The sequence below is a fragment of the Chlorocebus sabaeus genome, chromosome 15, assembly GCF_047675955.1.
Source record: "Chlorocebus sabaeus isolate Y175 chromosome 15, mChlSab1.0.hap1, whole genome shotgun sequence".
Taxonomy (NCBI): Eukaryota; Metazoa; Chordata; class Mammalia; order Primates; family Cercopithecidae; genus Chlorocebus; species Chlorocebus sabaeus.
Window position 1 is genome coordinate 33,655,845 of NC_132918.1, and position 27,878 is coordinate 33,683,722.

Below are 27,878 nucleotides of genomic sequence, written 5' to 3' on the forward strand. Positions count from 1 at the left end.
CCCAAGGTCATAAAGATTAATTAACAGCAGCAGAATTTGAATGCAGCCTGACTCTAGAACCCATGCTCTTAACCATTTCACCATTCTGCCTCCGGGTTACACTTGGCTCAATCCAACCAGTGGAAACAGGTTGCTAATAAGCCTATGTCCAAAAAGTTATGCTGTCATTGGAAGTGAAATATTTCATCACTAGTGTGCCCTTTGAGAGGAGAGAGCTCTCAGTGCTGACACAGCTCAGAAACTGCATTTTGGACGACAAGAGCGGTGTTAAAAAGACTGTTGAACACAAAGCCACTTTGTAGATGAGCCATCCTCTAGACAGCCATTGATTATACCACCTGTACCTGGTCCTTAATTTTAGGATTTTATGCATCTTCAAGATTACCCATTGTGGCAAGTCTGTCCTCTTGTTAACTGCCAGGATGTTGAGGCTGAATCAAAAAAGTATGTTTATTTGGCCAGATGGAGATGTGTAGGGCTCTCAGAGAAGTACCAATTAAAATGTATTACCCCACGGAAAAGATGTGGATGGCAGAAGCTGGCAGTTAGGACGCCAGGCTTTGTGAAGCACAGATTGTTGGCTGATTACAGAGTCTGGATTGAGCCAACGCCAGAGTGAACACCCCAATTTTTTAAAAGTTAATTCAAACAAATAAGGAATTGGGGAATTGACTGTCTCCATTATAAAACTTTCTAATTAGACCTTATTTTATATATGAAAAAGAGCATAAAAGAAACCTTATTTGAGAGCTAGTAAAATAAGGTACTTACCTTAGGTAGCTCTGAGAGGCCCTGAAGAGTTTTCACTCCGAGTAAGCTGAGTCCTTAGTTCAATAAATATTTAATCATATCTGGCCAAGGGAGGCCTCAGAAAAGGGGCTGAAAGTTAAAAACACAAAGTGTTCCTTTAATATATGTTTTCTCAAATTCACTGCCATGCTCTTGAAATGAACGTTCTGCACATTCACTCTTTCTTATTTGTGTTCCTCACAGTTAAATATGGACTGAGAACATATAGCAATAAAAATTCAAACAAGGCCAAATATTTTATAGCACAACATATTGAATCAAAATGTTTGGCCCTGAAAACTTCAGTGGGTTTGGATTTCTTTGCTCATTTCCTTTTGCTACATGAAAGAGGATTTGAGTTTGAGAAAAGTCCTATTTTAAACTGTTTTTCTTTTTCCACCAAAACCCTTGACTCCCTGGATAGTTTATATAGGTTGTTGATTTCATCTTCTTTTTTATATAAGCACTTAAATTATATATTTAATCTAAGTGAAAGGTCTAACATAATACTGTTGCCAAATATATTTCTCATGGAGACGGTATTTGCATTCAAGTTCTGCTTAAATTCAAAGTTTAAAGATGAGACATAGCAACAAATACTTTATTGGTCATGCACAGCTAGCGTATTACGTGCATCCAATTTTTCATTTATGCAATGCATGTTTGTTGCATTAGTTGAGTGTCCTACAGGCTGACCCTTGGGATAGAAATATGAATAAGGTATAATGTCTCTGCTCTAAAAGAAATTCATAATCCAGTTAGGGCCAAAAGGTGTATTCAAAAAAAATCTAGCATTCTTCTTTTATGTTTTTAGCATGCTATATTTGTTAAGTGAGTGAATGAATGAATGAATAATATTTTTAAAAGGCAATGTCAAATACTCCTTGAATGTTAAAATGTAATGTTTTCAGATTGTGATTAAATGCTAACGATATCAAATTCATCACTATACCATACCCAATGCATTCTGAACCTGGTAAATGGAGATTGGGGCTGTTTCTCCCTAAGAGAAGTTGCCACTTGTAAAGCCTTGATCCACTTACCTGCCTGTCTTAGCGCCTAGAATGTACTATGCCCTACTGAGTACTATGTACTGGTCTGGGTTTCATTAACACCCACACAGGGGCCAGATGCCCTACCAGCCTCAGGGAGAAGGGGTCCAAAGAAGTAGAATTGAAGTCCAGAACAAAAGGCCAAAGAAACTGGGTTTTTAATATTTTTTAAAGAATTGACAAATGATACAATAATTGTTTTCAAGTATTCACATTTCAATATTTTTTAATGCTGTCCAGCATCTCCATAAATGAGGAACAAAGCATGAGACAATTAGAGAATTTCAGTTAGACATTAGGAAAGACATCAAGAAATATATAATACTTCTTAGTAGTGTGTAGACTTAGCCAGAGAAATCCTTCAGAAATTGACAGTATCTCAGCTTACTGACATGGTCAACTCACATACATTCCCGTCCTCGAGTAAAAGCCTCATCACCATCCTCCCACCAACTTCACCATCAACACACAGAAATTCACAGGAGTTTAATATCTGGTGATCAATAAAATATTTTTATCCAACAAAGTACAGATAGTCAGAGGAAAGTAAATGCTAAACTAATGTAGAGGCCCTGACATGATGATAATTGTTAGCATTCATCATTCTAATGATATGCTAAGTTTGCATGCATTTTTCTCATTTTCTTACCATCACTGACTTCATTTTACAGATCAGAAAACTGAAACACAGAGAGATTAAGTAATTTTCCCCAGGTCACACAGCTTCTCAGTGATGGAACCAGTATTTTAATCCAGACAGGACAATTCCAGAACCTGATTTTTCAACCTATAGGGAAAATTCAAGTTAAGGACACAAAATATTGGAAATTCCAAGAGCAATCATTCAGTAATGTTATAATATATTATACAGACCCAGAGACAAGTTTAATTTTTTAGAAGTGATCTACTTCCTCGATGACTTACTCTACTTAAAGAAGAACAGAGACTTTGGTATGATAATGTGTGAGAAATTATTACTTGCAGGAAATGATTACAATAGAATCTATTTCCTATTCTTCCAACTGCTGAATCAGTTTCTGATAATCATTTTATAAAAGTTTAGAGTGGAAGATTAGAAAATCTCTGAAATAACTCAGTAATCCTCAGAGACTTGCCTGGTGGTGTTTATTGCATATCTCGTTATTCCACATGAATGAGAGAATGGAGATTGAGCAAGTAGATTGAACAGAACAGAACTTATTTCTGGAAAACCAAGCTAATCTTCTTTATCAGTTGCCCTTGTGTCTTGGAATTGCACAGTGTATGTTGACAGTAAGAGTTAGTCAGCTGGTCTGTCCTGGAACATATTTGGCTTTCTCTTCAGTCACATTTATTTAAAGTAGGAGGAAGAACTGGGTCATGACTTTCACTCATTTCGCGAGACACATGGGATGCCTTTGTTCTTACACCCTACAAAAAACAGCTTAGAGTTTTGGCACTCCTGTCCTCCTTGATAAATCTAAGCAGCCCCATGTGATTAGTCTCTTAGTCACTAGACATTTAGAGTTTGAATGTGATCATCAGTAGAAGGTCTTCTTGGGTTCTAAAAGAAAATGGAACAATTTTTTCAAACAACTTTCTATCATGATTCATCTTTAGAACTTGATTTCAAATACTTGTGTTATAAGAACATACTGTCAAGCTGAGTGCAGGGGCATGTGCCTGTCACGTCCCAGCTACCCAGGAGAGAGTGGTGGGAGGATTGCCTAAGGCCAGGAGTTTGAAGCTGTAGTGCACCATGATCAAGCCCGCGAATAGCCAATGCACTCCTGCCTGGCCAACATAGCGTAGACCCTGTCTCTAAATCTAAACTAACTAACTAAATAAATACAAATTTTAAAAAAGAATGTGCTATTTATTGTGTTGTATTATATTATTAATACATGGGCAAATAGAGATGGTTTCAAAATGCCTTCTCTGTCAGGAGAGTTTTTTCAGACAGCCAAAAGAACTGTTACAGCAGTTGTGTCTGCTTTGAGGGGCACCCTTCATGTGAGCTAGATGATTTTTTCCACTCTAGATGCCAAGGTGAAAATGAACTAAATGACGTCTGAGAGGACCTAGCCCATAAGGCCACCAATAGCCTTGTGAGTCTATGAATATGAAGCTTTTCCATTAAATTTCAATGTCAACTTTCATAGAACTTTAAAAGTAATAAAAGAAAACTCAATTTTGGCCAGGCGCAGTGGCTCATGCCTGTAATCCCAGCACGTTGGGAGGCCGAAGCTGGCAGATCACAAGGTCAGGAAATCGAGACCATCCTGGCCAACATGGTGAAACCCCGTCTCTACTAAAAATACAAAAATTAGCTGGACGTGCTGGCATGTGCCTGTAATCCCAGCTATTCTGGAGGCTGAGTCAGGAGAATCACTTGAATCCGGGAGTTAGAAGTTGCAGTGAGCCAAGATCGCGCCACTGCACTCCAGCCTGGTGGCAGAGCGAGACTCATCTCCAAAAAAAAAAAAAAAAAAAGAAAAAAAAGAAAACTCAATTTTGATGTATGTGGTGGCTAGCATTGTAGTATGATGTATTTTCTCCTACCACATGTGTTAGAGCACTATCCTATGTGCTAAGTGTTGGTAGAGCACCCAAAACAACGGAATGCTTTTTATACAATAACTTCACATTTTCACATTTATATACTGGGACTACTGAGTATATACTGATTGTGTAAAATTGAACCTGAGCTTTTAGTTCAGAGCTACTTTGCAATACTCAATGACAAAATAAAAACACAGTTACAAACAGATAATTTATTATCCTGAAATCTTCCTTTTCTCCCTTTCCCCATCTTCCATCTTCCTATTTTATGTCTCTGTGGTATGAACATTCTTCTCTCCCTCTTAAACCTCTCCACACACTCTCATTTCTCTCTCCCTCTTTCTCTTTCTCTGCCTCTCTCGCTCACACACACACACATGCACACATATGCACACGCACCTACATACCACCCCTAAGTAGAATCAATTTCTCTCCCTCTGTCCTTTCCATCCTCTGCCCACACTTCTGTATTGAACTTGGCATGTGGCCATCAGTCTTTCCCTCTGGACAGTAAACTACAAGAATAGCCATGGATTATGACTCATCTTTGTACGTCTTAACCAGTTCCTGGTACATTATATTGTTTAATAAGTGTTTGGCAAATAGATGAGTGATTGAGCAATTCATTAATCACTTAAGTGACAGAATACCCATGGGAAAAAACTGAATTTGTTTTGAAATGCAACTTGAAAATCTAACTTTTAAAAATCTAACTCTTTCTCAAAATTAAAAACAACTAACTGAACTGAAACCTGGAAATAGCATCTCTTGGAAAATTAGCTTTTCATGAGAAGAAAACATTGCTGTATACAAGGTTTCAACATGTTGTGGAAACTGAATTTTAGTATTATGCTAAAATGTTACAATATACACATAGGCAAAGAACTCATAGTAAACATGCTAATAAGTTGTGAATCTTGAAGAGAAACAAGCTAAGATCAATAACCTAACACCACTCTGGGATTAACTTCTATTTTTCATCCAGCATCACTTTCCTACTCCTCTGCCTTTCCATATTGGGTCAACAATCTTGTCTTGATATAGAGGAAAAGTGTCAGATAGGCCTTATACTTGCAACAAAGCATCAGTCATTCTGTGATTATCCACTAGCAAATCACTATGCATAGTAATGTGTCCTTTTCCACATAGAGGGCAAGCTGAGTCAAGCCAATATATAGATGAGGAGAAGCTTTGGAGAGGCAGACTAATGTGAGTACATTAGTTTCATCATCATACAAGCATAAGATGACATTGATTTCAAGAGTTTTGTGTAGTTTTTAAAATAAAATACTTGGTATATTTTAAAAGAACTCTAGCCATCATATTGCAGAGTAATCCTTTTTTTATTGACCTATATAAGTACACTAAGAATGAAATTTGTTTATCAGCCACAAATACACCTAGTTAATAGAAATACCGGTACTATGCTGGTCTTTTTTTTTATTTTTGTGAAACAGAGTCTTGCTCTGTCGCCAGGCTTGAGTATCGTTGCACAGTCTCTGCTCACTGCTACCTCTGTCTCCCGGGTTCAAGCGATTCTCCTGCCTCAGCCTCCAGAGTAGCTGAGACTACAGACATGCACCACCATACCCAGCTAATTTTAGTAGAGACAAGGTTTCACCATGTTGGTCAGGATGGTCTCAATCTCTTGACCTCGTGATCCACCCACCTCGGCCTCCCAAAGTGCAGGAATTACAGTTGTGAGCCACCGCACCTGGCTGACATACTGGTACTTTTTAGTAGCCACAGAGAATAAAGTCATCAAAGGATGGTCATATTTTGCCTTGGATTTCATCCTTCCCACCTTCTCAGAAACTTCCCAGTATAAATTAGATTAACCTTTTTCTCTTTTCTATTCAATTTTCCCCTTCCAACTGAGTCCCCCCATTGGCTTCTAAATATAAGTAAGAGGCTTATCCTCCCCTTTCCCTCCATCTACTGCCTTATCTCTCACTTCCCCTTTAAAGCCAAGAGAGTTGTCTATGTCTATCCACTTCCTTGCCTCCTTCTCCTCGTGACTCAACCCTCTCTAACCTTGTTTCTAACTCTATCATCTCTCTCTGTAGTCATTAACAACCTGCAAGTCACCCAAGCACTGCACATGGTTCAATCTTCATGTTACCTGTCTCATCAATATTCCATTTTGTAAACCAATTCTTCCTTCTTAAAGCATTCTTCTCCTTCAGTTTCTGTGACACAACACTCCTCTAGCTTCCTTCCTACTCTCTGGACAGTCCTTCTTATCCTACCTTTCTTTACCCGGCTAGTCATTGTTGGAGTAACCCTCTTACTATAGTAATCACCTCTGTGCAACAACTTCCAGATATATATATATATATATATATATATATATATATATATATATATGTAGTCCTGGGCTGGCCTCTCCTCTGAACTCTGGATTTACATTGCCTACCACCTACTTTACTGCTTCTAAGGCACCCCAAAATCAGTTATTTTATTTTGTTTTATTTTTTAAGATAGGGTCTTGCTATGTTGCCCAGACTGCTCTCAAGCTCCTGGGCTCAAGCAATCATCCCACCTCAGACTCCAGAGTAGCTGAGATTACAAGCATGCACCACTGTGCACAGTGTCAGTTCATTTAAATTAAAACTCATGATTGTCTCTTTGCTTCCCCCAAACACTTACTCTTCTTCCAGCATTCCTTAGCTCAGTGAATGCAGCATCACTCAATCTATTGTACCAACCAGAGACCCACTCACTGCCTTCTCCACCACCCCCATCCAATCTATCACCACAATATTGAGGATTTTACTTTCTCAATTGCTCTCAAATCTGTCCATTTCTCTTCATAGCACTAGTGCAAGCTGCCATCACCCTTTACCTACAATAATGGCCATAGCCTCCTCGCTGAACTACTCTGAACCCTTCCAATCTCCCTCCCACGATGCAGCCAGAGTGAACTCTTCAAAGCACAAATCTGTTGTGCCACTCCTTGCATGAAATCTTATGTAGCTTCCCATAGCTCTTACTTTAAAGACCAAACTTCATAACACACCCTTCACGGTCTCACATGGAATGGTCCCTCCCAGCTTCTCCAGCTTCATCCTGTCCCATATTCCCTCTGCTCTCTTTGCTTTGCCTAGAAGAACCCTCTTAAATTTTCCCAGACCCGCTGTACTTCCTGCCACAATGCTTTTATATGTGCTTTTTCTTCTACCAAGAATTCCCTTTCTCCCCTCTTCACCTAAAGTAGAGCTTAGCCTTCTTATTACAAATCAAATTCACAGCTTCAGTATTGGAAGCCTTTTGTAACCCCCCGATGCATACTGAGGCCCTCAAAGCACCTCAAGCTTCTTCTCCGTAACATTGGTTACAGCTGTTGTCTTGTTCTTTTATGTGTGACTTTTAGATCAATGTCTCCTTTCTCCAGTAAATAGTAAGTTCTATGAAGTGGACTCTCCTCATCCATCTATCCTCAGCCCCTAGCACACAACAGATGCTCAATAAATATGTACCAATAAATGAATGGCGAAAGTTAGTGTCTTCTCAGAAAATTTTCAGTAATAATTTTTGTCTCAGTCACATGATGACAAAAAACAGATAAATGAATTAACAGTGACTTATTTCACAGGAAAAAGGTAGATATTCATATGATGACATTTACAGCATCTCTTTTGTGCCAAATATATTCTTTATATAAGCGGTCTCTTCTTAAATAAGTTCTTTTCAAAAGTACTATAATAAACAGATCGTGTTAATAGAATGTGTGATATATTCATATATATGTGTATTAAAGATATTCATACACATGGATATGTACATATATATGTGTATATATGTGTGTGTGTTTCATATATAACATACAGCATGTGATGGTGTTTATGTAACTGCTAAAGCTTCCAGTGCAGACATTACAGACATCTATTCATTGTCAAAACGTTTGAGGCCAAGTGCTGAACCACGACAGATGGAACTCCCATTTAAAACTTCCATGAAAGGGCCGGGCACAGTGGCTCACGCCTGTAATCCCAGCACTTTGGGAGGCCGAGGCGGGTGGATCATGAGGTCAGGAGATCGAGACCATCCTGGCTATGAAACCCCGTTTCCACTAAAAATATGAAAAATTAGCCGGGCATGGTGGTGGGCGCCTGTAGTCCCAGCTACTCGGGAGACCGAGGCAGGAGAATGGCTTGAACCAGGGAGGCGGAGTTTGCAGTGAGCCGAGATTGCCCCGCTGCACTCCAGCCTTGGTGACAGAGCGAGACTCCGTCTCAAAAAATAATAATAAAATAAAATAAAAATAAAAAATAAAAAAATAAAAATTCCGTGAAAGCAGTGTAACACCTTAAAATGTTCCAGAATGCAAGAATTCACAGGCAGGTGGGACAATGGTTACAATGTGCTCAAATGGTACAACCCAAACAAGCTGGCCCTCCTTATCACAGAGGGGCACAAGCTTGTCAGATCTATTTTTTCCATCCCCAGGCAAACTCTACAATGTCCAGGCAGTATGGGAAAGTGCTCAGTGTTTAAAACTAAAGTCCTATGGCCAGATCCCATCAATAATATCTATCCATGCGATCTTATTAATGAGACTCAGTAGGACCAACATGGGATATGTGTGAAACCCTTTCTTATTAAAAGTTAATCCTACAATTAAACAATGATCAGCCAGGCACAGTGGCCCACACCTGTAATCCCAGCATTTTTGGAGGGCCAGGTGGGTGGATGGCTTGAGCCTAAGAGTTGGAGGTCAGCCTGAGTAACATGACGTAACCCCGTCTCTACAAAAAATACAAAAATTAGCCTGTGGTGGCACATGCCTGTAGTTCCAGCTACTTGCAGGGCTGAGACAAGAGAATCATTTGAATCTGGGAGCCAGATGTTGCAGTGAGCTGAGATCATGCCACTGCATTCCCACCTGCGTGACAGAGTAAGATCCTGTCTCAAAAAAAAAAAAAAATTGTCTTCTTCATTGCCACTCTCCTGATCTTTTCCTATTGGTCTCTATCAGTCATGGCACAGCAGTCCCGGGCAAATCTTCTTTGATAAGTTTCTCATAAAGACACGTACTGCTCAGAACTACTAAACAGGTTACCATCTTGGAAAGTGCCCTTAGAATTTTTGTTTCACTATTATCACAATAAATAGCAAAATTCCACAAACACTAATTCTGAATATTTTTTATGTAACCCTATTGATTGAAACCAAGAACATGAATCTAAACTTATACTGCCTTTCTTGTCTTTAATTTTATCAAAAGTTCATCATTTTCTCCCTACGATTGGTTTTGCAGTTTTACTCTTTCGTATATCATATGACCTATTACTGTCATCTACCATAAAGATACTAATTATTTCCTATAAGTTTTTGAGCAACCTAAGAATCACCTGTGGACCTTGTTTAACATGTAAGGCTTCTCACCCTATCCTAAAATTTTGATTCAGTGGGTTTAGGGTGGTTCCTGGAAATGTGCATTTTAACAAGCCGGCAGATAATTCTGATATAGGTGGTTCTGACAACACAGTTCAGGAAACATAGCCGTAAACACAACACCGTGTTTCTGAAGCTTTTTTGCATCAGTACATCAGTAATTGGTCAGAGAAGCATATGTTTTGATGGGTATGAAATTACTTAGAAAGGAAGCCATTCAGTCACACGTGGCAGTGCCCTCAAAGGGCTGCTGTCAAACTTAGTTTGTCTGTCCAATTTTGGTCCCCACAGTATTGTGTAGGATGTTACAGAATCAGTGAGGATCATGCCTCCTGGTTTATTCACTGCCAGTAGAGAAATATTGCACTCTCAAACACTGCCTGGAGATTCATAAGAAACATGCCATTTGTTATGATGCTTAGCAATTTCAAAAACCACAGACACCCAGTCTACTAAATGTGGCTCCTACAACCCCTTCATTTAATGCTTCTAGCCCTCTTTATGCATATCCTCTGGAATTATAGTTTGCTTTTTTAGAACTGACACACACACCAAAGAAAAAAAATCAGTAAAACCATGGAAGAAGATTGAAGTAAATTTGAAACTTCAAATACATACAAAGAAATTCCCCGTAGACTGTATGGAAGTCATAATTCCCAGAAGCAGTGTTTTCAAGGAGGATAAAATGACATACTATATTTTTTCTCAGTTCTTACTTAAAAACTAAGAATTTGGGGTTAATTTATATAACAATATCTATATATCTATATATTGATGTTTATATATGTCAATCATTTGATATATATATATATATATATTTTTTTTTTTTTTTTGAAACGGAGTCTCGCTGTGTCACCAGGCTGATGTGCAGTGGCATGATTTTGGCTCACTGTAAGGTTCAAGCAATTTTCCTGCCTCAGCCTCCCGAGTCGCTGGGACTACAGGCGCACACCACCATGCCCAGCTAATTTTTTGTATTTTAGCAGAGACAGAATTTCGCTGTGTTGCCCAGGTTGGTCTTGAACTCCTGAGCTCAGGCAATGCGCCCACCTCAGCCTCCCAAAGTGCTGCGATTACAGGCGTGAGCCACAGTGCCCAGCCTGGGGTTTATTATTTTTTCTTCCAGAATATGTTTTCTTTTGAAGGCATTTATCTTTAACAATCAGAAAAGAGTATCTAGAAATTCAAATATCACAAATTAAACTCATGATGGTCTCAAATATGAGTTATTTATGCACAATGCAATACTTTCAAGACAAAAGTGGCATAAGCCAAAAAGCACACAGTATAAGTAATTTCTGAGTCTGGATGAAAGTCAGTGTGCCATATGAACAGTAGTTATGTGGAGGTTATTGTCTATCGTCATTCCTTCAAGACTGTCACAAGAACAAGCAGAAACAAGCAGAAAGTCTGGGAAGAGAAGGAAGCAACCACAGATAACAGGAAATTCACCCAATGCACCTCAATCTATTATTGGTTTGGCTTGTAAATGGCAGTTTCAATGAATACACAGATGAGTTACTCAAAAACAGAAAAGGACCAGGTGCAGTGGTTCATGCTTATAATCCTAACACTTTGGGAGGCAGAAATGGGAGGATCACTTGAGGTCAAAAGTTCAAGACCAGCCTGGGCAGCATGGTAAGACCCCATCTCTACAAAAAAATTTAAAAATTATCCAGGTGTGATAGTGTGCACCTGTAGTCCTAGCCACTTGGGAGGCTGAGACAAAAGAATAGCTTGATCCCAGGAGTTCAAGGTTCCAGTAAACTATGATCAAGCCACCGTATTCCAGCCTGAGCAACAAAGGAGACCCTGTCTTTAAAACACACACACACGCAAAGAGAGAGAGAGAGACAGAGAGAGTTCGCCTTCCATTTGAGACACTTCGAATTGCCTTTCATACCTCCATTTTTATTAAAGGTCCAAGTTCAAAGACTGCAGGAGTCCCTCTCTTACTCTGAATTATCTTAGTGTTCCTCACACTTTTATATAGGCCATTAGGACATGGTATTTCTAAAGCCACCTGTTCATCACAATAAAAGGATTATTATAATTTACATTGATCCATGATGTCAATCATGATGACAGTAGCTACTATTTATTGATCCATTATTGTGACCAGGTCTCAGCTAAGCAAGACTACTGTCAACTGTTGTGGCACTTTTATGTGCCTTCATCTATGGTGCATGTAATCCTCTTGGGGATGCATGGCTTGAGTAGAAAACCCCCACAGCCATTTGTGTTGTGTTAAGTATAACTCTAGGGAGTAGGAAAGGGAAGCTCAGTGATGTCAAATAGCTTGTCCTGGATCAGTCAGCTGGTAAGTGGCAGATTCTGGACTTCCACTGAGGTCTGCCTCCAAAGACAATGCTCTTACTGTATAAACCATAAGCCTACACTAGACAAAGTCATTGGTACAGTCTCATGTGATCTATTATAATAAAGAGTAAACATGGCATTCAGCACACTGGTTGAATAAATTATAATTGGTTAAAGACATTCAGAATTGCAACAAATCTTAAAACAAGATAGAAGGTGAATTATTGAACTCTTGTGCTCTTGAAATAAAAGAGGTCTGTGACTACACAAGATTTTTTTCATTATGTCACATTACAAAGCATTACATTCCACTCTGCGTGGTGCCCAAGGCTCTTTAGGATTGGTCTCTCTGATTCTCACACCTCATCTCTTGCCTCTTCTCTCCCACCCTGCTCCCTCCCAGAATTAGTTACAGTTCCCAGAATACATTTTATGCCTCCCTTCCTCAGCTTTGGCCCTTTGCTATGAACTTTTTTTCTTTTTTATTTCTTTTTTTGACTCAATGATCTTCCTCCCTTTGTCTTCATAGCTGCAACTTGTCACTGAGAATTCAGCCCATACAGCATCTACTCTAGGAAACTTTTCTGCTTTGTATGCCCCAGTTTAGAATAAGTGTCTCTCAGTGTGTTCCAGTTAGACCCTGTGCACGGATCTAGCCTGGTACTTATCCCACTCTGTAGTCACTTGCTTACTGCATTTCTCTGCATCTCAATGATTGAGACTGTCATATTTGTGTTTATATCCCCTTTACCTGGCATGCGCCTAGTGTGTGGTAACCATAAAGGCATTTTGAATAGAAGAATGGGAGAATCAATGAATGGCAAAGGGTGTTAATAAAAAGTGGAACTCAGTCTTCCATGACAAGAATAACATGAATACTAAATTCTCTTATTAACTGAGAAGAAACCACTGGAGGCATCTCATTCATTTCTAGTCAATTCCACCACCAGGACATAAAAGGATTTTTCTCTATTCTTTGGACCCTTTAGGAGTTTTCCCCCTTTAATGCCTTTCTACCCTTCCTCCATAACAAGGCAATCACCACCATGCCTGTAGTACAAACTACCTGCACACTGGCAAGTTGTAGGCATAAATACTTTGGTCTAGTCAAAACAAAAGCAGATCTGTCAAGAAGAAAGGTCATGGCAAGTGTTTTGGGATGCTTGAGGCATTTTGCTTGTTGTCTTTCTAAAGGGCCAAAGAATGACAACATCTGCTTATTATGAGAGTGTTTTGAGAAAGCTAGCAAAAGTTTTAGCAGAAAAACACCCGGGGCTGGGCATAGGGGCTCATGCCTGTAATCCTAGTACTTTGGGAAGCTGAGATGGGCAGATTGCTTGAGCCCAGGAGTTTGAGAACCAAGGGCAACATGGCCAAACCCCATTTCTACAAAAATAAAAAATTTAAAAACCAGCCAGATGTGGTGACAGCTACTAGGGAGTCCAAGGTGAGAAAATCGCTTGAGCCCAGGAGGTGGAAGCTGCAGTGAGCCATGATTGTGTCACTGCACTTCAGCTTGGGTGACAGAGTGAGACCCTGAGATAAAAAGAAGGGGAGAAAGAAAAAGAAAGAGAGAGAAGGAAAGAAAAGGAAGGAAGGAAGGAAGGAAGGAAGGAAGGAAGGAAGGAAGGAAGGAAGGAAGGAAGGAAGGAAGGAAAGAAAGAAGGAAGGAGAAAAAAGAAAAGAAAGAAAGAAAAAGAAAGAAAAGGAAAGAAAGAAAGAAGAAAGAAAGAAAGAAAGAAAGAAAGAAAGAAAGAAAGAAAGAAAGAAAGAAAGAAAGAAAGAAGGGAAGGAAGGAAGGAAGGAAGGGAGGAGGGAGGGAGGGAGGGAGGGAGGGAGGGAGGGAGGGAGGGAGGGAGGGAAGGAAGGAAGGAAGGAAGGAAGGAAGGAAGGAAGGAAGGAAGGAAGGAAGGAAGGAAGGAAGGAAGGAAAGAGAGAAAGAGAGAAAGAGAGAAAGAGAGAAAGAGAGAGAAAGAGAGAAAGAGAGAAAGAGAGAAAGAGAGAGAGAGAGAGAGAGGGAGGGAAAAGAAAAGAGACAAACACACAGGAAAGCTTTACTAGAGAGTCCTTGTCCACTACAACAATGCTCCTGCTTGTTCTTCTCATCAAACAAGGGCGATTTTGTGAGAGTTTCCACGGAAAATTATTAGGCATCCACCTTACAGTCCTGATTTGACTCCTTCTGACTTTTTCTTTCCTAATCTTAAAAAATCTTCAAAGAGCACTTACTTTGCTTCAGTTAATAATGTTAAAAAGACTGCATCGACATGGTTAAATTTCCAGGACCTTAGCTCTTTAATGACAGACTAAATGGCTGATATTACCACTTACCAAAGTGTCTTGAACTCGATGGAGCTTATGTTGAGAAATAGTTTCCACTTTTTATTTTTATCTTCTAATTCCATTTTTTAATGAACTTTTGAAGTTCCCTCGTATATCTGAACTTTGTTGAATTTGATATATAATCTGTGCCTGATTGCTTCTGTTCTCCATCTCTTCTGCCCAGCTGCATGTCCCACAGGCTGCCATGTAGTGATTGTTTCAATAGGCTCCTTTAGCTCTGGTATTCAGGTACCTTCCATGACTGGGGACACCTGTAAGCAGAGGGAGGGAGGAGAGTGAGGTTGAGTTATTGATTTGCTGGCTGCCTCCCTGCTGGGACACTGAGGGTCGACAGTGTCCTCTATTCCAGGCCACAGCTGTCATCAAATGGTGCTCTCCATACCGGTCTCCCACTGAGTCCTAACTGTTCTCTACCCTTTCCTCTTCAGGCAGAGGGGTGTTAGGCCTGCATGGTTACTGGCCCCAGAATACCATGGCGCTTTTCCTACACCTTGCCCACTTCTAAGTAAACAATCTATTAACTCTATTAACTCTCCTCAATTGCTCAGCTTAAGATGCCATCTGTTTCCTGCCAAGACCCTGCATGACACATCACCGATCCCATCTGGGGCCCATGAGGCTTCATGCCTGGGCTGGCTGGACCCTCACAGGCTCTAGGCCCCTTCTTAGTCCTTTCTAATGGGGCTTCAGAAAAACTTTCCCATGAAGTCCACTATATGACCTCTCTGTGACTGTTACACACTCTCTTTCCTGGATCTTACACCTAGAAAGCCTTGAATTGACTTCTCCCTTCACCCCTCAGCCCATGACTGTTTGAGAGCACCTGCTTTACACACTTGTTTCTGAGTTTGTTGATTCTTCCAGCTTCTTAGGTTCTTTTGTGTGTTTTTCCTCACACACCTACCTTGCTACCACTCTATCTGGAAAATTCTATCTGATCCTTTTCCATACTCTATCTGGAAAATTCTCTCTTCTTCATGAGGGTCCCAGCTCTCATGTCACCTTGTCTCAACTAGAAGTGGAATTTCTGCTCTTCAAATGCTGTAACACGTGGCTTATACTTCTCGGTAGCACTTGCCAAACCCTACACTGAGCAGTAGAATTTGTAAAATGCTATACCTTTCCTAGATAATAAATTAAAGCTCCCTGTGAGGGTGATTTTATAACCCCTCAGATCCAAATATAGTGCCTTACAGCTTATCTGTGCTTGAAAATACATATAGGGTGGATGGATGGTTGACAAATGAGCAGATGAATATTCTTTATTTTTCATTCTTCCTGCTGTGGATCTTCTCAGCTCTGGGAGACCTGTTATTATTATACTTATTCATCAACTTCATGTTGAATAAGATCAACCCCTTCAAAATTCATTTTTTTTAGCAACAAATATTTTTAACTTGGTGCAGAAAAGGGATACAATTAACATATGAACATTTGTATTAGCATTCTGAAAAACTTTTACGTTGACAAACACAGTAACACTTTGCGTTCCAATTGCACTACAAAATTCAATTTAATAACCCATAGCTTTTATAGCCAGTCGATATTTTAAAAAATAAACAGATCCATGTTAGTAGAGAATGTCCTAACCAAATTGTGATGCTTTGTTTTTGGTGTTTTGTTTTGCTTTGTTTTTTTAAGAGATGGCATTTCACTCTGTCTCCCAGGCTGGAGTGCAGTGGCATGATCATAGCTCACTGCACCCTTTGACCTCTGAGGCTCAAGCGATCCCCCCACCTCTGCACCCCTCCACCCCTCTGAGTACCTGGGACTACAGGTGCATGCCACCATGCCCAGCTAATTATTTTATTTTATTTTTTATAGAGACAAGGTCTCGCTATGTTGCTCAGCCTGGTCACAAACTCCTGGTCTCAACTCGTGGCCTCAAATGAACCCTCTGTCTCAGCCTCCGAAAGCACTGGGATTACAGGGATGAGCCACCACACTTGGCCAAGTTGTGGTGCTTTAAATGAAATAATGTGTTAATTGGAAAGTAAGGACGTGTTTGAATATCCTCTATGTTCTACATGCAAACAAGATTATTTTAGATGATACATGATCATACCCTGATAGTATCACTCCACATGATATTTTTTAAATGGAATATGATAGTCTTAGAAAAAATGGTTTCTTGATGTAGCTGTGAAGAGGCTGTGATATCATATCTAAATGACTTGCTTCAAAGGACATACTATGGGCAACAGACCTTTAGAATGACACGTCCCCAGTCATGCATATGTTAGATATAATAGCAAAAAAAAAAAAAAAAAAAAAAAAAAAAAAAAAAAAAAGTTTTTAAAGATATGGGATATTAGAAAAATTTTGTTTTGTTTCTTGAAATTCTTTTTAAATTAATCTCACAACTCCAAATTGCCTCGCTTTTAGTGACTTCTCTGAAACTGACTAATACCTAAATGTGGGGCCTCACATTCAGCTACTTTAAAGTTCTGCTAACATTTCCTTCCTAAAACCGTTTCCATGGATTTTTCCCCATAGGGCTGATTTTCACTGGGCTACAGTGAAAAGTATTTGCTTCCTGGCTTGTCTCTGAAGTCCTTCATCCTTTGTTGTTAGTAAGCCTATCATTCTGTCTTGACTGTCTCATCATAGTAATTATATCCCATTCACCCATGTCTTTAAGGACTCCAACAATTTTGCCAAGTGTTCCTTGTAAACTTTGGTCACACATAACTCTTCAAGCGAAACATTTGGATCTGCCTTGAGAAAAAATAAGGTAGATAACCCTCTATGTCAAATCCAAAAGGATCCATGTACTTAAATTTTACCTAAGTCAATCATTATTTCAAATCATCTCAGATATCATAATTATTTCAAATGTTTTTTGAGTAAATATGAAAGAGTGAGACAGGAAAAATGTATCATTATTAAATGGCATTACATTAAATCATCTTGTCATTAAAACCATAGTACCAGCCTGAGCAACATGATGAAACCCTGTCTATACAAAAAGTACAAAAAAAATTAGCCAGCTGTGGTGGTGCGCACCTGTGGTCCCAGCTACTCAGGAGGCTGAGGTGGGAGGATCACCTGAGCCTGGGAAGCAAAGGTTGCAGTAACCCAAAATCTCACCACTGCACTCCAGCCTGAGTGACAGAGTGACACCCTGTCTTAGGACAAAAAAAAAAAAAAAAAAAAAAAAATTCATGGCAAGAAAGCAGTGATCACAAACTGTAAAGTAAAGTCTTTCCTAGAAGTGGGACTGGGGTGAGGCAGAAACAGTGCCTTGTGCTTTGCTATTTACCTCATATCCTCACATAAATTTCTTTCTTTTGATTTTTGACCTCCCAGAATCCCTTTTTAAAGGGGAAGGGGGCGGCATTATTATTTTCTCTTGCTGATTAGAAAATTGTAGTTTAGAAGATTCAAATCTAAATCTTCTGAGTTAATATTAAAAATCCTCGAACATTACAATTAGATTACCATGTTCTCTCACTTGAAAATGTGAAAAATGGGTGTTTTAAAATTTTTAAAATTAATTTCAGCTTTGGTATTTTGTTTTTGTTATTTGTTTTTACTTATTTTTCCCCTTTTTCCCCCCTTGGATCACCTCTTGAAACCTTCTTTCCTCATCCCAGCTAGGCTGCTGAACCCTTTATGACTCAACGGTGCACTGTTAATAAACATTTACTGAGCCTTCTAGCCCAGCAGGCACTGTGTTAAGGCTGTTCCTGCTCTCAAGGAACAGGTAACCCCGGGGGAGACACAGTACCCTAAGCGCTTTAACTGAAGTCTCTGTAGATGTGGTTGCACAAAGGAAACCACTATGTTTATGGAAAATTTAAATTTGCAAAGAGTATTACTAGTTTTAAGAATGCTCTATGTCAGACAATTTCTATCAAAGCAAAGCAGAACTCTGAAATTTTTTTCTTGATATTAATTGTAAATTTATACTTCATGAGTTCCTGCTTTCTTTTGCCTCTGCTATGCTCGTTAGTAGCCTCCACTAGAGCTTCTCAAAAGATTGGAGGTCTCATTACTGAGGTCTCAGATCAAATGTCACCTTGAACATCTAAGCTCTTTCCTGACCACTGAAATGCATGCATGCACAGCAAGTCCCCAAGTCACTTACTCCCTATTCTATTTTCATCATAGCCCTTATCACTATCTTACAATAGATTTGATATGTATTTTCAGTGTTTGTTTGTTTGTTTTTTGAGACGGAGTTTCACTCTGTTGCCCGGCCTGGAGTGCAGTGACATGATCTCAGCTCACTGCAACCTCCACCTCCTGGGCTCGAGTGATTCTCCTGCCTAACCTCCCAAATAGCTGGGATTACACCCAGCTAATTTTTGTATTTTTGGTAGAGATGGGGTTTCGCCAAGTTGGCCAGGCTTGTCTCAAACTCCTGACCTAGGTGATCCACCCACCTCAGCCTCCCAAAGTGCTGGGATTACAGGAATGAGCCACCGCGCCTGTCCAGTTTTTAGCCTTAATTTGGAGTTGACAATGGAACAGCCAATGGAATAGTTATCCAAAAAAAAAAATAGCCTTAATAGTACTTTGCTTATGAAAACTCTACATTTCGGCTGGGCATGGTGGCTCACACCTATAATCCCAGCACTTTGGGAGGCCGGGGCGGATGGATTACCTGAGGCCAGGAGTTTGAGACCAGCCTGGCCAACATGGTGAAACCCCATCTCTACTAAAAATACAAAAATTTAGCTGAGCATGGTGGCGATTGCCTGCAATCTCAGCTACTCAGGAGACTGAGGCAGGGGAATCACTTGAGCCTGAGAGGTGGAGGTTGCAGTGAGCTGAGATCTTGCCGCTGCACTCCAGCCTGGGTGACAGAGTAGACTTTCTAAAAAAAGAAAAGAAAAGAAAACTATACATTTTATTATTTTTATCCTGAAAATGCTCTGTAAAAGGTGAGCAATCCTGTGCGGCAATTATTAGACCTATATTAGAAAAAAGAAATGGTAGTGTACAAAGGGCAGGTTGTGTTCATATGGTCAAACAGGCGCTGTCCAGAATTTTTCCAAAGTGATGGAACAAATTTTATTGCTTTCAAGGTGCTATGAAAATTGAAGATAAATATATACAAATAAATATTGTCCTACTACAGATTGAGCTTTCCATTGTCCCCTTCTTGCCGAAATCAGATGCTTTCATCTGAATTTGAAGAGTGAATCTTATGCTGTTGGTAAAAGGAATAAAATTCTTCAGTTCAGCATCTAAACTCTGACATTGCAATGGATCTTCTAATTCTATGATCATTTGTAATCATACACACTCTGCTTCAGTGTAAAATTAGTCCATTCAGTCAACAAATATTTATAGACTTCCTACTATTTGCCAGGCACCATGTTAGATGCTTGGTGATTCAACAGTGAACAAAGCCAAGACCCTGCCCTTGTGGAGCTTCCAACTGAATGAGACAGAAAGATATTAATCAGATAAGCACTAATATCTATCTAAAAATGATAATCCCTGATATATAAGGAACATGCTATGTGCCATGAGAACTTATGGGGGAAAGCCACCCTCATCTGGATTTGGAGAGGGCTTTCCAAATGAAGCAACATTTAAGTTGAAATGTGAAGTGATCAGTTGTTGACTAGGTGAAGATGGGAGTACAGAGAGGGGAAAGAGAGTATGTGTGTTCCAGAGAGTGAGAACAGCATGTACAAGAGTTGGGTAAGTTTGCCTTTGCAGCTTAGTGTTATGGCTTTAGGAAACATGTCTTTTGGAGTGCTGCATTGACTTTTGCTGCCAAATAGCTAAATATACTTGGGTTTATGATTATTTATAAAGCTATATTTCCAGCAGTTCATGTGTCATAAAGCATGGAAATTTGTTTTTTATTACCTAGTTACTGGCAAAATCAAAATGAAGCTTATGGCATACTAGATACTTTGTGCCAAAATTTCAAACTATTTCAAATTAATTTGGTCATTCCAACATTAGAAATGGAGCACCATGAAACAAAGAAACTAAGCACAGAAAGCTAAATATCCAGACAAACTTTCAATACTGTTAACCAGATGTTCTTTGTGTGAGCCAATTCCTTTTGAAAATGTCAATGAGGGCTTTCAACAGTTTTCCATTGTCATATCTGAATTGTGCATTCTTTTAGGGACAAAGGAGGAAAGGTTAACCAAATTCATAATTTATTAGCCTACTTTCCAGATATGCTAACTGGGTTCTGGCACACTGTACAGTTCTGACTTTTGATCACTTACCCAGTACATAATGGAAAATACATGGCATGATTATTCTGCTACCTTCAACAGTTGTAAATCAAGATGGCCAGCCTCTCATCGAAGGAAAACTTAAAGAGAAGCAAGTCAGATGGAAGTTCATCAAAAGGTGGAAAACACGCTATTTTACACTGGCTGGAAATCAACTTCTGTTTCAAAAAGGAAAGTCTGTAAGTGCCTCCATCATCTTTTACACTTGCATTTTTAAGGTCTTGATCTCCACCAATAGCTAGACATTTTGTCTTAAGTTTAAACTCTGATACTTTTTCCATCTCCATTTCACCATCTTACAGCATTGTTTTCTCATATATGTCTGTGTCTAGTCTGTTTATTGCTATGTTAGTTGGTTCACTGTCCCCTTCCAGTTTATTATGGAAGCTTGTTTTAGTTGACTTTAGTTGTTTTAGTTGAACTGCAGAGGGACTACTAGGTCTTGACTCAGACACCGTGCCCTTTGTTTCCTTGTGGACCATGTACACAAACTCATGACTTATGATATTGGCTCTAATTTTTTATAAATATAGTTTATAATTGGAAGTGGGGGTCCAAAAAAGGAGGACATAGGCAAGGAGGAAAGAATGGAGGCTGATTTACTTTAGGTACTTTTTATAGTCAACAAAGTTTAATTCTGATTAAAATATTACTGTCTTTCATCTATTTAATATTCAGTTAATGAATATAGTAGAATTGTGATTAAACTAATAAATATTTAATATAATTTTCCATTTGAATAAGATGCTCAGTAATTATTTGTATTGTGAATTTTCAGTGGGAAATCTCTGAAGTAGCATTCTATTCCAATCAATAATGCAAAGTTATCCTCTTTTCAAATTGGTTCTATGTATCATTAAACTCTACTGATTCAGGATCAAGAGGAATCAAATCTTGACCTACTTCTTGAGTATTTTAAAAAATAATCATAATGACTAGCATTTTTTTAGTGCTTACTATGCAACACCTTGGATTGCCTCAAATACTCCTCAAAATAATCCTATTAGGCCACCACTGCTATTATTGCCATTTTACAGATGAGGAAACTGAGTCAAAGAACCTGATTGGATTGTCCAAGGACAAAGCTAATAAGGTGAGAAAGGGTATAACTGAGGTCAAGATCAGGCAGTGTTTCACCAAAGCATGTTCTTAAATGAGTTTACTGCTTCCCATGTATACTTAAAATACAGAGCCAGTGGCAAACTGAACTCACCAGGGCACTCCATAGAAACAGAACCAATAGGATATATAAAGACATATAAGAGATTTACTGTGGGAATTGGCTCATGAAATTATGGGGAGTGAGAAGTTCCATGATATGTTGTGTGCAAGCTGGAGAACCAGGAAAACTGGTGGTGTAACTCAGTCTGTGTCCTAAGGCCAGAAAATTAAGGGAGTCAATGATATAACTCCCAGTCCAAGGCCAAAGGCCTGAGAACCTGGATGTGGAGGTGAGCTGCGGGGAGGGATGTAAGTCCCAGAATCTGAAGGCCCCAAAACCAGGAGCTCTGATGTCCACAGGCAAGAGAGAATGCATGTCTCAGCTCAAGAAGAAAGAGCAAATTTATCTTTCCTCCAACTTTTTATTCTATCCAGATCCCCAATAGATTGGATGATGCCCACCCACAATGGTGAGTGTGGATCTTCTTCACTCAGTCCACTAATTCAAATGCCAGCCTCTTCCAGAAACACCTCACAGACACATACAGAAATAATGCTTTCCCAGCTGTCTGGGTACCCATTAGCCCAGTCAAGTTGACACATAAATTTAACCATCACATAAACCAAACTGTCTGAATTAATTAATGAAAAGTGGTAAATTAGTTAAAAATTATAATTCATTCTGGGCCATATGCACTATGTCTTTAGAGACCTCATTATAAAACTTACTTGAGGCCGGGCACAGTGGCTCACGCCTGTAATCCCAGCACTTTGGGAGGCCAAGGCCGGCGGATCACGAGGTCAGGAGATCGAGATCATCCTGGCTAACACGGTGAAACCCCGTCTCTACTAAAAATACAAAAAATTAGCCGGGCATGGTGGCGGGCGCCTGTAGTCCCAGCTACTCGGGAGACTGAGGCAGGAGAATGGCGGGAACCCGGGAGGCGGAGCTTGCAGTGAACTGAGATCCGGCCACTGCACTCCAGCCTGGGCGACAGAGCGAGACTCCGTCTCAAAAAAAAAAAAAAAAAAAAGACTTACTTGAACATTTTAATCGACAGGAATCAAATACCATGTATTTGAATTATGGCAAATTCTGACCAGTGTTCTTTTAATTAATAAGACTTCTGTTAACTTTTTGAATGAGAAAAATTTTTTTTGTGATACCTACTGTGTACTCATGTTACTTTCCTCATCTGTGTGTATTATAACATATACAGATGGACTTTTCTGAGGCTGAACATCTTTTTGAAAGGGCAGTTCAATTTAGACAGTTATTGGAAATTTAAAGAAACTTTTTTTTAGCATAGGTTCACACTAAAGCATGTTTAAAGTGTTTAAAATGACTATCTGAATTTTCTGTTTTTATTCAAGAAATCAAGAATTGAAATGAAGACATAGTAATTTTCCAGATCCCTTAAGACAAAGCAGAGTCAATCTATAAGAATGTTTTTCTGAACTCAAATAATGACCTTTATACTTTCTGATTCATGGCTTTTTAATAAGGTTTAAAGAAAACACAATTTTATAATTATTATAATAACTCGTTTGACATGTTTATCAGGAAATAATGGTCTGACATTCCATAACTCTGACAAAACTTGCAGCTCAAATAGTGGGAAATAATTTAATATAGCATGAAGGCAAAATACTTCTAATCGCCAGGGAAACAATAACCTACCAGTGGTCAACAGTCCTGCAGAAGCTTCAGGTCCTTGTAAAAGGGCCCCTTTTAAATGAAAGAAATGTGCATTTTAAAATGAGAGCTGAGGTTGAAAGACTCTAATGGAAGACTCTAATCTTTCACTTTTGCATTTTTAAGACCTTGATCTCTACCAACCAGCTAGGCAATAGTGTCCTTTGACTTTCTGTCTATTACTGTCTCAGTTGATTCACAGTCCATCTTTAAATTACTATGGTAACTTTTTATTTTCTTATCAATCTCTGTTCTATGCACTGCTTCAAAGAAAGGCAATTTTATTACTGTCAGATACTTACTGTAAACCAAATTAGGCTAGCAAAGTATTGACTAATGTGTATGTCTTCAAACTGTATCCTGTGTACCCTAAAAGAAGTTTGAACAATCTATGTAATACCTTGCAACATTTTAAGTTGCAGCAACACTTTTAACATAAGTTTAACATTTGCCCAGGACTGTAATTTCTGTTGAATTGTAAATATTGACATTTTAAAACAAAAGGATTACATCTCTCCATTAAATGTAACCACTGGATTAAAATACCATAGCAGTTTAACACCTAACACTATTCTTTAATACACAAATTAACTCTTTTTTATATAGAAATGTCCACATTGTTTCTCTTTTTCTTTTTTTTTTTTTTGAAATCATGTTTCTGTTCTACCTCTATCACAGCATTTTATCCTGAATGGCATTTCATTTTTCACTGAGTAAAACTGTATGTATAAATTGAAATTTGATTGTTTGAATTTCTCGTGACCATCCGTCTCCAAGTGTGATTTTTTCTGACTCAGTTATCTTTTCAAAAAGTTACATCCTTCATGAAAATACATAAGTGTAATGCCAAGCTTAATAATTATTAAACATTAAAAATTGAAATATTATTGAAAATGCACCTCATAATGAAATAGATGAAGAGTGATTGCATTGCCTTGGCTGATGGATACTTCCCTGATGTCAATAGTTGGAACTGCTTTTCTATTTGGTGCTTCTGAGATTTTTTTTTTTACATTGGACAAAACATCATAGAAAGTATGGGATGAGTGAAGAGATTGCTTTTTCACTGCAAAGTAAAAGGAGGGTGATTGCAACAGGAGAGGTGGGCAAGGAGAGTTGACAAACTTCTCAACCACAGGTACTTTCTTTAGTAGACAAAATGTATTCATATCAAAGACCTGAAATTGCTTCAGAGAAATATCTGACCCCTTAAAATTATTCGTCTTAGCCCAGGTGATGACCTTAGTATTGTAGAGATCCTTAAATTTTTGCTTTAATAAAAGGTGAATGTAATATCATTAAATATTCCTTCCTTTACTGTTTGTAGACAAAGCATGCTTCCAAAGCTGCAGAGAGTTTCAAAAACAGTTTGGTCTATGGGAACACTGGAAACCTCTCTATTCAATTAAGGTTTGGCAAAATCTTTCTCAGAGGTAGCACAAAGGAAAATTCAATTTCATGCCTCCCAAACTACCCAAAATTATAAGTTAATAGCACTCCGAATTGTACCATTGCACCTTGCTCTATTAATATAACGTTAATAGAAAATGAAAGAACTCTGAATTTTTCCCAAATCCCGCTTTATAATAATATTCTATAAATTAGTTATCTTGTGTCAACTTATGATACTCTAACAAAGGCCCAGTTGCTCACTCCTTCAGTTATTCTAATGATTCTGAGGCCTTAGCACCCAAAATAACAAAGGTCTTGAGCTATAAAAAATGAAAGTATTCTGGCCCTCTTAGAAAATTCTCCAGTAGCCAGAGATCTTTGCCTACAGTAACAGCCAGCCCATATTCTTTTCTTCCCATGCCTTTCAGAAAGATGACCCTGACGACTGCCCAATAGAACTCAGCAAAGTACAGAGTGTGAAAGCTGTGGCCAAGAAACGCAGGGACCGCTCTCTCCCCCGGGCTTTCGAAATCTTCACAGACAATAAAACCTATGTCTTTAAGGCCAAGGATGAGAAGAATGCAGAAGAATGGCTCCAGTGCATCAATGTGGCAGTTGCCCAAGCCAAAGAGAGGGAAAGTAGAGAAGTAACCACATATCTGTAGGGATTTACAAGTCAGCCACAACAACTACACACCACAGGCATTGTATTATCAATGCCAATGTCAAGAAAAAGAGCTAAATTTACCAAGCCATGTTGTTTTTTACTAAATACCAGTGGAATTCTTGTCCTTTAAGAAGAAGGGCCTAAAATGGCAGGATTCTTAGTAAATGTCATACTCTAACAGCTTTAGTATTGACTTCAGAATATATCTGATGCCTACAAAAATAAAATAAAATAAAAGGAGCTAGAGAGTATGCCCTCAGACAGTGTGGGGCCAGGAAGGGAAAAGTCACTGATAAAAGAACCTCTGTGGATATGTCATTTAAAACTATGAGAAAACAGCATTTAAAACTATGAGAAAAGATGCCTGAACTATCCGTCCTGAGGAAAGATTAGCACTTCTGATGAAAATCACAGTCTGTCAAAGGTATTAAAAGAAAAATTTAAAAAAAAAACCATTAGAAACATTGAACTAATGTACACTGAGAAAAACCATATAACTTACTTATAGACATGTAATTACATGATCCATTCGTACTACAAATGAGGCTAACACATGGTAAAATGGTTCTCAAGCCAGTTATGTCATTAAATACTTGTCTTTCAGAATTATTTAATTATTCCCTTTAAGATCATTTTATATAATCTACAGTTTAGATGCTGGGACATATATCCTGCCCAAGGCACTAAGTGTAATAAAGAAAAAGGATAGAAAGCCATTTTCTCTATCTTCAAAATAATGTGCCATCTCCATTAAAATTAAGACTTTAAAGTTCTATAATTTTTTCTTTGTATTCAACCTTTTAATACCTCCAAATTACAAATATCTGTTTTCTCACTACATAGATATATAATTACACTATGATAGACAGAATGCTGGAGTGATTCTCAATGATCCATGCCTTAGTATAATCCTCTTCCCCACTGAGTTTTGGTGGGACATGTAACCTACTTCTAACCAACAGAACATGGCAAAAGTGATGAGGTCATCTCTCCCATAATTATGTTACATTATATAGCAAAAGTGAAGAGAAGTTGCAGATATACATAAGGTTTCTAATCAGTTGACTTTGAGTTAATCAAAGAGACCCCCCTGGGTGGGCCTGACTTAATCAGACTAGTCCTTTAAAAGGGGGTAAACAAGTCAGAGACTCTCTCTCCTATTAGCCTTAAATAAGCCAGCTGCCATGAGCTCTACGGCTGCAAGGAAATTAGTTTTGTCAACAACCATGTGATCTTGGAAGAAGCATCTGAACCTCAGATAAATGCCCAGCCCCAGCCAACACCTTGGTTGCAGCTTTGTGAAACTCCAAGCAGAGGACCCAGCTAAACCACGCTTGGACTCCTGACCCACAGAAACTTTCAGATAATAAATGTATGCTGTTTTAAATCTAAATTGTGGTGATTTGTTATGCAGTGATAACTAATACAAAAGCTAAGTTGGGCTACATACAAGGGATCACTTTTTCCTTGAAATGTATTTATTATATTGTCTAGTATAGAAACCTAGAGAAATACTATGAATGGTCAACACCTTGACCCTCCTGCTAACTTACTAGGATAGGAACTATAAAAGAGACCATGTTTGCGAAAGGAAACAATTCCATTTTAACAAGTAAAGTTTGAGGGTATTGTGAGTCACAGAATTTATTACACATTGGAAATAGAGTTCTGGAGGTCAAAATTCAGGATCACTGGATATATAGGTAGTCGCCAAAGATGCAAAATTAGATGAAATTACCCAGAGAGAATAACAACACAAAAGAATTAATAAGGGTTCCTTGAGACACCAGCATTTAAGTAAAGGCAGCTGGTGTAGCTGATTAGTGTTCAGAGATGATGTAGACCAGGGGAAATGATGGCACAAAAGCCAAATTAATAAGGATTTTTCAGAAAAAACAGACAGGGCAACAATTTGAAATCCTGAAGAGTAATCACTTAGGATAAAACCTGACTTTCACAATCAGGAAGCAATTGGTGTCATTGGTAAGAACAATTCCATTGGAGTGAGGGAGTAAACATTACATTTTAGTAGGCTGAAGAGTCAATGGGAGGTTAGGAGTTTAAAGCAATAAATGGACTATTTTTTCAACAAAATGGGGCTACGATGAAGGGGTTAAGATGGAGCAAGTATTTTCTTGTTCTTTTTAAGATGAGTAAGAAGGGAAAGATGAAGGAATTAAAAATACAGAAAGAAAGAGGAAAAAAGTTACTTTGCTTGAGTAAAGTTTCTAGAAGTGATAGGAAAGGATTAAAACTCCTTTATTTTGCAGCAATTAACTGAGCACCTACTAAGCAACAGTTGTCATGTT

The 27,878-nt window shown here is 38.7% G+C and overlaps 1 protein-coding gene across 6 annotated transcripts in view; it reads left to right on the forward strand.

Moving 5' to 3' along the window:
* The window catches only part of VEPH1 (ventricular zone expressed PH domain containing 1), a 244,302-nt gene extending 217,340 nt beyond the window's left edge, over positions 1–26,962 (forward strand). For all 6 annotated transcript variants that reach the window (XM_073023493.1, XM_008008592.3, XM_008008589.3 and 3 more), the window contains 2 exons: positions 20,696–20,832; positions 25,331–26,962. In XM_073023493.1, the coding sequence (XP_072879594.1) occupies positions 20,696–20,832; positions 25,331–25,567 (374 nt within the window). In that variant the 3' untranslated portion in view covers positions 25,568–26,962. The remainder of the gene's footprint in view (positions 1–20,695; positions 20,833–25,330) is intronic.
* The last annotated feature ends 916 nt before the right edge of the window (positions 26,963–27,878 follow it).